At 37.7% G+C, this 13,843-nt stretch overlaps 1 protein-coding gene across 1 annotated transcript in view; it reads right to left on the bottom strand.

Moving 5' to 3' along the window:
* Positions 1 to 1,960: 1,960 nt before the first annotated feature.
* Positions 1,961 to 13,843, bottom strand: part of PROX1 (prospero homeobox 1) — a 53,277-nt gene continuing 41,394 nt past the window's right edge. The window contains exon 5 of the mRNA XM_054451037.1: positions 1,961 to 7,556. Coding sequence (XP_054307012.1) covers positions 7,371 to 7,556 — 186 coding nt within the window. The 3' untranslated portion in view covers positions 1,961 to 7,370. The remainder of the gene's footprint in view (positions 7,557 to 13,843) is intronic.

A 13,843-nucleotide genomic window follows, 5' to 3' on the forward strand; every position in this document is an offset into this window, starting at 1 on the left:
TTTTCTTGGCAGGTAGGAATCCCTGGCAGGTGAAAGTCAACATGGTGACCACACTGAATCTAGCCATCCTTTAGCTCTCATAATTATTTCAATTCTCCTGGGACACTGAAGCACTAAGTGGCTTGCTTAGCTTTCTCTGGGTAGGCTGTGTAAAAAGTTTTAGAATTGAATGGATTGGAGACAGGTCTCCTAACACCCAAAGCAATACTCTCTTGACTTCTTTAGTTTCAAAAGCTACTATTTAGCTTTTTATCCCAATGTAAAGACTCCCTCTACCACATGGTTATATCTTTGGTAAGGGAGTACAGCACCATTTATTTCTTCAGTAATCTTTCATAAATTTGCTTAGTTATTGTATCTGTTATTTTCTAAAATTGTATCTGCCATTTTCCTTTGTACACCCTTCTCTTGTATTTTATGCCTTTTAAAATTCAGGAATGTTCATAGACCCCAGCATTTTGCAGTACATGACAAACATCTGATGTATTTCTATGACTTTTATTCAGGGGCATCTGTATCTCACCTCTGCATGTATTAAATTAATTGTAAATATGTACTGATTTTTAGCCTTGCTTTTGAAGAAAAACTTGTTAATTTTTAAAAATTAATGGAGATGAAAATGAATAAAACCAATCTTTTGTTTATTATGAGGTTGAGAAGCTTATACTTTCAACTCTAAAGTGGGCACTGGTCCCACTGAGATGCGTGTGGAACAGGGTTTACGGTGACGGCTCAGATCAGTGTTGAAGGTGGTGCATTTTATTCTAGACTAATGACACCAGATGATTTAGAGTCACAAAAGTAAGGGCTTGAAGGTATATTTTTAGTAAACCTCCTACCTGCTGTAACCTCTTAGTGATTTGGTGGCTATGGAAATTATCCAATGTGGCATAAAGCAGATAACTGTTAAGTACAAGAAGATGGAGGAGTCACTACATTCCTGCAAATGTCTTTTCCCTTCCAAGAAGAGACAGTGGAAGGAGGGAATTTTTTTTTTCCAATCAGGGAATAACTATTTTGGCACAGAGGGACTTAAGTATGCACTTTTGCAGAGTTTAGTTAGGAAGACTAGGATTTAAATATGTGCCATTGATAGAAAAAAGAGCTGAAAGTGGAAAAATGCTATTATCCTTTAACAAAGTTTTAATATTGCATTGACTCCAGGCACCCTTGTGTCAACAGGGTCAAAATATAAAGTTTTCGTCATTAAGGGGAAAGCAAAAGAAGAAATCTGAGAGATGATGAAGACTCAGTCTGCAACAGCATGTACTTTCACAAGCGAGGTACAGCTGCAGTGAATGGTGGATAATAGAGTCAATCTCAAATAGCAGGTGATTTCTGCTAGTTCCTCTTGCTCTTAATTTAAGAATAAAGGAGATATCATTTTAAAACAAAGTGAAATAGATAAAAAGAAATTTTCAATAGCCATAAAACCAATGCTCTTAGTATGGAACATGCTGCCAGCCACGTCAAGAGAAACATTTTAGAAAGGTTTTGAAAATTTACATTAGTACTTAGTTCCGAGTACATCCAGAGTAAGAACAGTGCAAGCCCCAAATCCCCATATTTTAAGTAATATATTTGCCATTCTGTGACTTTTGGGAACATCTTTCCTTGTTCTTAGAATCGTTCAACATTAACAATTGTTGAATTAAGAGTAAAATATTACTTTGAGCTAAAGCTTTTTTTTTTTTTTTAAGTTTCAGAGCTAAATAAAGTTAAGCCTGAAAGAAGATGTTTCACAGAGAGAAATCCAAGCAATTATTCCAAACATCTAAAGTAAAAACGGTTATTTCTAGGAGTTGCACGTTAGGCTAACAGAATGAAGAATTGTAGTGAAAGAAAATCTCCATACTTGATATTACAGGCACAACTAGCCTACTGTCCTGCAATTGGATACAGGTCCAAAAATTAAAAGTCACTCTTTCTTTAAGAAAATCAAACGGCACTGAGCTTGTAATGTATATTTTATTTTGCACAAGCTTGCATATATACTGCACATACATTCAGTTTAAGAGGAGATGGAAGGCACACAAGGCAATTGGACTACTGTATCCTTTAAGTGGTACAAAGCAAAAGGTAAAAGTTTGGAGAGTATACAAAAGCTTAAAACACACAAAGTAAAACCCCTTTCCCACCCTCCCCACAACAACTTTTTTTTTCCTGTTTTAAAATTTAGTAGCTGCCAAACTAATTTTTTTAACTTTTCCTTTAAAATCAATTGTCTACTGCACCTTTTTATTTTCTTTTTAATATGGACAGGGAGTCTCATTGTGTTTATCATTATCAATTAATATTACAGTACATCCTTGGTAATACAAAATTGTACACCTTCATCAAATAAATTAGGATAAATTAAACCAATAAATTATGCAAAGTCTTCAGAACAATAGACAACAACAAAAATTCACAATTGAAATTGCCTCTAGCTAAAAAAAAAAAAAAAATCAAAAATTGACTTTATCAGTTCAGTTATTGTACTATATTCAAATCAAAGGGTCTTTATTACAAAAAAGAGCTTAATAATGCTATTTACAACATATTGCTAAATAATATAAAGGCAGTGTTTTGTCACGGTTTATACTATATACATATGAGAAATGGCTGGGACAATATTGAGGGAAGCCACGACCTTTGATTCTTCTAGGTAGCGCTGAGACCAATCCCAAATACGTTTTTTTCTTAGTTCTAAATTTGAAGTGGTAATATATAATTTTAAAATGTTTTCTCCCCATTTTTAGGGGAATTGAATATTTAAAAAAATACAGAATGAATACGTTTTCACAAAAGAAGGTAAGCTTGTTTGCCTTTTTTGCTTATGTTTGTGCATTTTGAGGGGGTGTCAGATTTGAGAGAGGGCTCAGTTGAAAAGACTCAAAGTCCAGACACTTCCACATTCTGTTATATTCTTAGAAGGATAATTATAAGAAGATGCAAAGGTTAAATACCAGTTTTGATCCCAGCTCTGAATATGAGCATTTTAGCTTTAGTTTTATAGATGGTTTACAACCAACAGATCTACAGAAAACAAAACTGCATTTCCTTCAACATAACATTTAAGTGCAATACGGTAACTGCTTACTCATATAAACCAGTTACATTTTTTAAGGGGAGCTTTTTGAAAACAATGCTTCTTGTAAATTTGCAAACACAGAGTTTGTACCAGAAGGAAACATTTGTACTATTCACACCAATGAATACGCTATAATATACATGGCAAAGAGATTTTTGCACTGTCTTCACATATACACTGCTTCTTTCAGGGGAGTCTGTAAACTACTCTTTCTTTCATAAATTTATGATTGTTCCTGGAGGACATCCTATTTTTTAAAGTCCCCAAATCATTAGCTTTATGACAGTGTGTGTGTGTGTGTGTGTGTGTGTGTGTGTGTGTGTGTGTGTGTGTGTATCGCACATGCGCGCACGGGAAGGGGGGGTGTTACTTACTAAATGTCTTCATGTACATAGAAAAAGAAATTTCATAAATTTACAGAAACTGCATTACCCTTGCCCTTGACATCTGATAAAAGAGATTTTTAACTTTTAAAAGGAGAGAGCAGGATTTTCAAGAATGCTTTCAACTGTCTATACAGTCACTGTAGTGTTCCTAGTAAATTCGACAGATGTTGTGAGAATGTAGTTATTTATTAAAATCTCATGTCTTACATAATGACAGCCATGAGGTTAAATATTTACATTGCTTTATAAAAGTTCCCCTCTTGCTTTAGTGTTTCTGTTTTGCTTTTTTTTTGTTGTTTTAAATTTTTTAAATGATATTCACCCACATCCCTAGTACAGTAACAAAGATTCTGCAAACATAAAACACTTTAATTAAATAATACTCGGAGGCACAAAGCAAACTTCAGGAATATGTGGGTGAATGTTTACTTAAATAATTACTACATTCTAACATCTTCCACGTGTTTTACCATTTAATGTGAAACGTCCTCATTAAACAGCCAGAGATACAGTAAGAATTAAATGTTTTGTTGCAAATAGAACATTCTTTTCACAAAACATAACAAATGTCTAAAATAGGTTCTTAAATCTAGATAGGAAAAGGTAAGCTTTCCACTTCACACGCATATATATATATGTATATTTTTACATGTGTGTATATGTGTGTATGTGCTTTTATGTTCACACATCTGCACACACATATATAGCACATGGTATGAAATATTGCTTCTATACTACTTTTCATTAGGCTAAGAAAACACAAGATTTGCACCACAGTTACAAAAAATTGGCTTCTACAAGAATTTTCAAAACTCGAATGCTGCTCAAACAATTGAGGAAAAAATAATTTGCGGTATCAAACTGTTCTAAAAATTCTCTTCTTCAAAAACGTATTCTCCCGCTTTGTTTTAAAAAGACACAAAATATGCATAGCTATCAACGTTATGTCAAACAGCCAGAAAAAAAATCTAGTGTTTATTGCAGCTGTAGTAATTGGAAATAAAGTCAAAAAGATGAAATCGAAAGCCACAGAAGGCACAAGAACAATTGTACTTGTTGGGAAAAAACTGGTATTTTGAAGGATTTTTTAAAAATCCCCCCCGCTGGTGCATTTTAGGTCTAGGCACAGACTATAACCTCAAGCATATACGCAAAAATAATTTAGGGTTAGCAGAAAATAAGTGGTAGTGTGGTTTTTCAACATGGACTTTAGACTTTTTTTTTCTTTTCCTATGTAAACTGTCCCTCATCCTTCACCCTCCCACCATAGAAAGTTAACTTTCTCCCAAGTAGCCAATTTTCACTTGGTGAGAGTTGAGCTAAGATTTGAAAGATGGTGATTTAAAAAAAAAAAATCAAACTGTTAAATAGGAATTTGGAGAGACAGGCTTTTGTCATTTTCTAATGCACTTGGGAGGCACAAGATTTTGACTGTAAAAGGGAAAACCACCAGAAAGCATAGTGATAAGTTCTATTTTCAGAACAAAGAGGTGAGTTTATCCTCATGCTGCAATTTCTACTCTGAAATAATTTCTATGCCTCAGTGAACATTGAAAGGATATTATCAGCAGATAAGAGCATCAACATTTGGTTGTGAACACACACTTTTGCTTAATTTGTCTATTTAAATTAGAAAGGGAGGGGAAAATAATACTAAAAAAATCCAAATAAGTCTGGAATCAATATTGAACTCACCCCAGATCAAAAAGATATCTAGCAATCTGTCTACATAGGTGAATACACTACAGCTTTGCCTTTTACCTTGCAAATGGCAACACAATGTTGATATGAATTACACGGAACAGCAAAAACCCAGTGGTATACTGACACGAACAAGGAATGCCATCCTCTTTTAAAACAAAGCCAGTCAAAAAAGTGTGACTACAAGTTGGGATTACTTCCCTATTTTGTGCTGATTGAATTTTTTCTTCCCACTTTATTCCAATGTCATGATTATCCAAACTTCTTTTTTTTAAAGCAAGTGAGAAAAATAACAAATTGGATCTAATGACTCTGTGCATTAGTAGAGTGTGAGCTGGGAGATGTGTGAGGCCGTGGGTGCAGAGTGAAGTGGCTGGTGCCCCAGCCCATGTGGCTGCACCCTCTGTCTACACTGCGAGGCCCTGTTAGTCCCCTGGATGGTGCAGAGCATCATAGGACTGCACCATTTAATTTAAAGTCAGCAGGTTTTAAGGCTTTGTGCTGACAATAATTGAGTTCATACATTCCTGTCCATCAGCAGAATTTATAAATGACGTTAAATTACAGCGATCGGGTCAGCTAGTCAGTCACATGGGTCAAAACCTGTATTCTCCAAAGTCAAATGTAATTCTTATTAAAATTGAATTTAAAAATGGCATTTATGTTCTATATGTTCTAAATACCAGATTTGTTACTGTGTCATTTTAGGAGGTGTATATCAAATTACCTAAGGGGAAGGAGGGGTCTTGAAAACAGTTTTAGGATGAACAATGAATTCTTACTGCATCTGCACACAAAAACCCACCTAAGAAAAAAAGTGTGAATGCCATACGATTTTTTTTCAATGCAAGTAGGGAACACTGTACATCATTGAAAAACAGGGAAAAATAAAAAGGAAAAAAGAGGAGAACCATTGAAGAAAGCATAAAATAGCAGCTAGCTTTCTTACGTGTGCTGGAATTGTGTCTTTTGGGTTAACTCCAAATTTTCCTGTGCTATACACTCTTCTCACATTTTGGTCAATACTAGCTTCTGAATTGGAAGAGGCATTATCAATTGCTTTAAAATGTTATACCTAAAATGAAGAAACACTGAGTTAGACTGTCACCACTTTGCATATCCATCAGGATAGTGTGGAATTGCATGTGAAAATATATGTGTTCCTCTTAGGAGATGACGATCAAGTCAGCTAACGGCTGTCAACAAACTTCTAGTGTAGGCAAGAATTTTATGGCCAAGTTGGGCTTTCCTTTATTCCTTACTGGAAGAAAGTGTTCAGAAAATAGTATTTTAGGGGAAAAAATTGTTAAGTAAACAGAATCCTTTTAAGCATATAAACAAAGTTGAGCAGTGTAAATTGGAAAGTTAGTGCCTTTTAGTATCTGAAGCAAAAATGATAACAAGTTATAGGATTTTTCTTTATGAAGAATGATGTAAGCTCACTTATGAAGAAGAACCTATTTTCAAGTTTAGAGAGGTGGCTAGAAGACCAGGTATGAATTTCTAGTTTCATCTTGAGAGAGCTGGTTTTGTGCAAAATTGCTTTGCCTCCAGAAGAAACTGGTACTTCTTTCAGAGTTTGCCTCTTTTCTTAGACAAGGCTTGAGAGTGATTATTTTTCTTTTTTAATTTGACCTTTTGGGGTACTTTGGAAAAGTGAGCTGCTCATCTGTCATTGGAATTATTTTTAAACATGTAAGGAAAAGCTACTGATTGAGTTCAAACCAAACAAAATACTTAAATGTATGAAGTGGTTTCATTAAATTTTCAGACCTTCTTAGCAGTAAAAACAAGAGACACATCACTGTCTGTAGAGTTGTGCTGTGTCATGGGTTTTCCTCGGCCAACCGCCATTTGCAATAAGTCATCAATCAAGTGGATGCATCGTTAACAAATTCCCTTCATTGCTGATAGAGACTTTACACACGCCAACATTCTTTTTCCCTGAAAATTAACCCTATTTTAAGTGTCCAAATGTTAAGGGCCTTGGGCAAAAGTAAACTAAAGGCAGAAAGAAAACAACCATCCCCTTGCAATGGAAAACAAAAGAAAATGAGAGAAAGGTGATGAGGAGGAATTACCAGCTGATTTCATAACATATCCATGCCTCCCATACACATATATATGAAATCAAAATCTAGACACATATAACTTGGACATCCAAAGGGGACTGCTACTCTTCATACATTCAAAAAGAGTTGTTGAAATTTCTACTCATGAAGCAGCTCTTGTAGGCAGTTCGGGGATTTGAAAATCTCAGGGACTTCACTATCCAGCTTGCAGATGACCTTGTATATGGCCTTCTTCCAGGAAGGATCAACATCTTTGCCTGCGATAATGGCATTGAAAAACTCCCGTAATGTGATCTGAGCAACTTCCAGGAATCTCTCTGGAACCTGCTGATACAAGGAGACAATGGCATTAATAAAGTTTTCAGTTTCAAGTCTACAGTTATTCCAAGGAAACTGAGCTAAGTTCACTCTTGCAGAAAGGGGCTTAGATGGCACCTGCATTTTCTAAAAATGGCTGGCTTCTATTCTTTTATGTAAAGTCATTATATATAGTAGCATTGTGATGTGGGGTTGACAGCTTTGTTTTAAGAAGAGTGTGTGAAAGATCTAACGCAGACCTATTGAAAAACTAGGATTTCATTGTGGATATTAGGATAGTAATATGGGATGTGACTTTTGGGATTCCTCACTTTATTAAATAGGTGCTATCCAGAGGAAAGTCTCCAATTATTTTTTCAGAATTTGAATCCTATTTCCTTTTGATTGCCATTATGAAAACAAAATACGTTCTCAAAATAGAATAACAAATAGTTGGTCTTCTTTATAAATTAAACCCACGCTTTAAATGAAGAAAATCTTCTAAAATCTCAGTTATCTGTTTGTCTCACAGGACTGTTGACTCAGATGCTAAGTTGTATGTTAATCTGCAATATGAAGTACTCTATATACATAAAGGAGTAAAATAATGATATTAACATGAAGTCACAAAACTGATCCTAAAATATTACATCAGAAACTACTTAACCTTGAGATTAGAATTGCTCCATAAGAGAGTGATTTATTCAGCTGATAATAATAATACAAACTAACTTTTTTTGAGTATTTACTACTTGCCAGGCTATGTTTTACGTACTGAATGTGAATTATGTCATTCAGTTCTCCCAGTCTCTCTAAGAGGTGTTATTATCCCAGTTACACAATTTCTCAAGGCTTTTCTTCCACAGCAATTAATATGTATGTGTGTTTTGTGTGTGTGTGTGTTCTCTTAATTACTTATTTAATAATCTGATCTCTTGACTAAGGAAAGCGGTAGCTACTGATGTACTTATTTAGTATTCTTTGTAAGTTACTTATAGTAAAGCATGGTCTATCTATCCCCACACCAACATAATAGAATCACAGAATAATCCATGAACTCATAATTTTCCAAATACACATTGACACTTAGTAGATTTCTTTTAGTGGGGTACTTATACACCAGTAAGGTTTCATTTTTACATTAAGTGCAGACATATGAGGACATAAATGTATCATAGGTGTACATGTAGCCATATTTATCTACGCATATACAAGAGACGAAAGACTTTTCATCTAAGTTCAGACATGCCACGTACCAAAGTAAAAAGGAAATATTGTAATATTGAACATGTTTCATCTCTTTCTTCCCACCCTGGGTGCAATGTACTTTCTAATAATAGTAGTAACTGGTAAAGAAAACCAGAATCATCACCCGACATCCCTGTTTTTCATGTTTAAAATTGGACAAAGAAGTTCATTTTTCCCATTGGTAAGTTAATTGTTGTTTATAAAGAAATGTAATAACTCTGCAGAAAAAATGAAAGGGACTCCATTTGGGGCCAATCAGTCTTAAGCTTACATTTTTAGCAGACCCTCCTAAAGACTTTCATGCTGGCCCATTTCTTAGGACGTATTTCCCAGTGTTGCCTGGAAAATCCTTCAAAGTGCCGCCTTGTCTGCCATGAATGTGCAAACCCATACACCCCAAGGGCCATTCTCTGCTGAGAATTCATGTGGATTTTCTACAGGCCTTTGGGTGATTTCCTCCCAAATTTCTTGTATACATGAGTATCTGTTGGAGGAGAGCTTAGCCCTCCCACTCACGTTATACAAATAAAAATTCATGAAGCAATCTTTTTTAGCACAGTCACCTCCACCCCCAAAGATAATCCTCCACATTCTATCAAATGAGCATTATTGAGGGAGGGAATGTGGCTGGAGAAGAGTGAAGCAGTGCAACTGCCCACTCTCACTCCTTGGATTGGGAGCTGTTAGCCAAATGCTACAGAAACATAATCATAGGCATTTATTTATTTATTTATTTATTTATTTATTTGAGATGGAGTTTTGCTCTGTCACCCAGGCTGGAGTGCAGTGGCATGATCTTGGCTCACTGCAACCTCTGCCTCCTGGGTTCATGAGACTCTCCTGCCTTAGCCTCCTGAGTAGCTGAGATTACAGGCAAGTGCCACCACGCCTGGCTAACTTGTATTTTCGGTAGAGATGGGGTTTCACCATGTTGGCCAGGCTGGTCTCAAACTCCCAACCTCTGGTGATCTGCCCGTCTTGGCCTCCCAAAGTGCTGAGATTACAGGTGTGAGCCACTGCGCCTGGCCAATTATAGGCATTTATTAAAATAAACGTTCCAAGAAGGGTGGTTTCATTGGCCAACAGCAATACAGCCTCAATGAAATTCTACGTGCCTTGAGCACTCAGGGATGCAGCATGACATGGCAGAGAGCTTTGAGGGGTGAAGGTGTGGGCAGCTGCCCCAGAGAAGCCAGAGAAGGCCGGAAGCCCTGCCCACACCAAGAACTGCACAGGAGGTCTGGGGAACCAGGGACAGGGGAAGGGCAGCCATTGTTCAAGATTGTCAGAGGAGAGAGAAGAGGTACATCTAGAACATCAGCACAAGAGGAGGGAGGGAAGTGTAGTTGTAGGATTTGCATGAAAACAAGGCAACTTCTTTGGGGGTTGTATGCAGTCTCCTCTTCATCATTTTTATAGTTTGTCATGCTTGTTAATGGTTTTTAGTGGGTTTTAACCTGTTTTAAATATTCCTTTCTTGTGGTGGCAATCATAGGCTATCCTTTATCATCTTTTGCATTTGTGTCTTGATGCTGTTTAACTTTTTACCTACTTTTATGTACTCTCAATTACCTCATCACAAGGTGTCTCTAGATAAGGAGCCTCAGCAGAGTATCTTTTGCAAAGTTATTTGATAAATAGCTCATAGTGAGATCTTGCCTTCTGCTTTACTCCATATTGCTGTAGAGTAGCAGTTACTTAATACTTTAACAATACTTAATAAAGGGAAGCTTCAGCCTGAGCAACATGATGAAACCCCGTCTCTACCAAAAATGCAAAAAATTAGCTGGGTGTGGTGGCACGTGCCTGTGGTCCCAGCTACTGGGAGGTGGAGGTGAGAGGATGGCTTGAGCCTAGGTGGCGGAGGTTGCAGTAAGCTGAGGTCGCACCATTGCACTACAGCCTGGGTGACAGTGAGACCCCATCTCAAAAATAAAAAAAAAGGAAGTTTAAAATAATGGTAAAGTAAGATAGAATTCAAAGAGTTGGAATAGATCTCAGAAATCATCACTTTATAGATGAAGAAAGCATGAGATTCTATGAGATGAAGAAATGATGAGACGAAGAGATTACTGTGAGGTAAGGTGTCTTTGCATTAAACGATGCTGGCTCCCTTTTAATGCTTTTTCAGCAATTTCTACTATTTATATGAGGCAGCAAAACCTTGAAAAGCTGTGCCTCTGTAATCTTGAAAAACCACAGAGAAGCTAGTAACTTCAAAATAAATGGAAATGGTATAAAAGATGCGCTGGAGGAGACTTTGGTTATTGGTTTATGTTTGGGAAGAAATGAATTCTTTGTGAACAAATAAAATGATTAGTTAATATAGTGCTTACTTTGAGGTGATACTCATGCAATGGACTGGACTGGATAAAAGAAAGTTGTAATGAGATACTGAACTACTGGAGCAACTCATGTGTTTGGTGGCTCCCAGAGGTACACTTTTGGGTAGCAACTGATCTTCTGAGAGGGTTCCAGTGAATTTCATCCACACATAGATACATAACCCATGGAAAAAGAGACCTTTACCTCTGCTTGAAAACACCCAGCTCCATTTAACAGAATAATAGGGGGTACTTTCTGATGTTTTGTGGGAGCATCTTAGAAATCAGTCTTATCAGAATGATGTTGTCCATATTTTTCTGCACCTCTTCACACCTAATGGCTTTCCAATCACCAATAAACATCTGCAGAAAATCCCTTAGTGACAAGTAATCCCTTATCTAGGTTTCTTTTAATAGAACCCAACAATCTGCAGAATGAACCCTAGAGTATCTCCTCAGCATCAGGTGGTAACAGTCAATCAAGTCACTGGAATGCAAGACAATGCAGGCAGCCTGGGGGGGGGCGGGCGGAGGAGGGGAGAAGGCCCTGCCTTTGGACATGCCACAGGGAAAAAACAAAAGGCTTCCAAAGTCTTTGGCTGGAACTCTGAGGCTATTGTGGGAGCTGCTTTGCCCAGCGTTCCTCAGGAGAGGAGAGTGGAAACTTTGTTTTGATAAAAAGGCATCCCAATATAGGAACGTCACCCCAGATGGTCTTGCCTTGATATTTGTAGGAGAATATAAAGTAATGAGGTACTTGAAGATATGCATAAATTTGAAGGGGGTTGGCTATCAGCTTCTACCAATTTCATCACAGACTTGAGTATCTTCAGAGCAAACAAGAGCCTTCTGGGCTTCCATGAAATGCGGAAAATGAGAGGAGGTTTTCAAGTCTGCCCAGTCCACGGCTCGGTTGCGTGTGTGTGCGTGCGCGTGCGTGCACACACACACACACACACACACACACACGGTGTGTTGGATGGGTGGTTGTTTTGCTGTTCTTTTTTTTTCCATCGGAATGAGTGGCAAAGACACATTTTTCTCCTGTCTTCCTCCTCTTCCCAGTTGCTTTACCTTCAAGGATGATTTGTTTTATTAAACTGACTGTCCCTAGCCTCTGCAGTACATAATAAAAGCCTGACATAGCAGGCTGCCTGCCTTCTGTGTCCTGCAGATACTCATCATAAGTGTCAGGACATACCAAGGTTAGCGGTCACTGGAAGTGTGCTCGCTGGCCCAAACCTTGCCAAACGCTCTTGGCAGCTGAATGAATGTCACAGAGAATAGAAGGGGAATTACAAAGGTTAAAAAGAAGACAGCCTCTCCTATTTTCTGGAGACAGAGAAGCTGATTTTTCACACCTCTGAACCGTCCGTAAGCTCATTCATCAGCCTCTTGCGGGGGACCTAAACCTTGCCCCTTGCTCAGTTCTCCACGGACACTCCTCCCTCCTCAATCCCCTTTAAAAATTGGCCCTCTGGCCTCATTTCATCACTGAAATGATCTTCACTGAAATGGACAGAAAACAAACCAGGCATCGACTTCTTTCCCTGGCCACCCACCTCCCAACCCATAACCAAAGGCTCCAATGGCCTATCAAGCCTATCAGTAGATTACAAACTTACCAAGGGAAATCATCTTTATAGTTGATCTTTTAAGCTAATTTCTGTTTTTCAAACTTGCTTCGATGGAGAAATGGAAAAGGATGCATGTGCACTGGCAGGCATGGCTAGCGAATGGGAAAGTACAATCCTGCCTAGTATTTTGGTGAATTAGTTTGTGTGTGGGTTTTCCTTCTTCTTCCTCCTCCATTTTTTTAATACTATAAAAGGGCAATAAAATGCTGACTGTAAGAAGACAATGTCAAGGAGAAAAGGGTACTGGTATTTTGGATACTCTTCACTGCTCGCCTTGGAGAGAGAGTTATTCTTGTCACAAACCCTTTTGTCTGCATCTGCTGACTGCTTGCCTGTAGCCAGCAGCATACTTTAACTGTTTTGTCACCTCCTAACATCACATGCATCAGCTGTTGGGCTTTTGTTACGGGTATTGTAGAACTAATCCGCTGTGGCTGTTCTACTGTGCAGTAAATAAAACAGAAACGGGCTTCTCAGACTATTCTGCATGAATATTTCAGATGGCTTTTACAACTCCGATTCAGAAAATCAAATAAATAAATAACTCCCCCAGCCGCCCCCCAGCCTCTCCCCAAACCCAGAAACAAAACCCCTCGATCTAGCCCCAGATGCCTCCAAGTCAACTGCATTCAAGGGGCTGACTTGAGCCTTCAAGCAATTGTTTCAGGGAACTCGAAAGAACAGTGCTCTCTCAATTTTCACACTGTGGAATTCATATACAGTATTAGAGTTAAATACATCTAATGCTGAAGCAGCTCTGAAAAATTGGAGAAAGTTACTTTTTGTCCCTGTGGGCTTTTAAAAATATATAGGTAATGCCATCAAAAATACATAGTTAAGAGCTGCCTTGTCAAACTGCTTTTATTGTTTCCATCTGTATTTTCTTCCCTTCCACTCATCTGAAAGGGGTCAAAGGTAGATGCTTGTGCATTTAGTTTATCCTAAGAGTCTTTCCAAATGGTTGACCTATATAAGAGCACAAAAGAAGAATCAAACTTTGCTGGGTTAGAAAAACTGAATCTGCATCATGAGTTCTTTAACGGTATAATGATGTACCAATCATACATAGCGAGGTATTTTTCTAGATGACTTCGAAGTGTCTTTG

The sequence above is a fragment of the Pongo pygmaeus genome, chromosome 1, assembly GCF_028885625.2.
Source record: "Pongo pygmaeus isolate AG05252 chromosome 1, NHGRI_mPonPyg2-v2.0_pri, whole genome shotgun sequence".
NCBI classification, from domain to species: domain Eukaryota; kingdom Metazoa; phylum Chordata; class Mammalia; order Primates; family Hominidae; genus Pongo; species Pongo pygmaeus.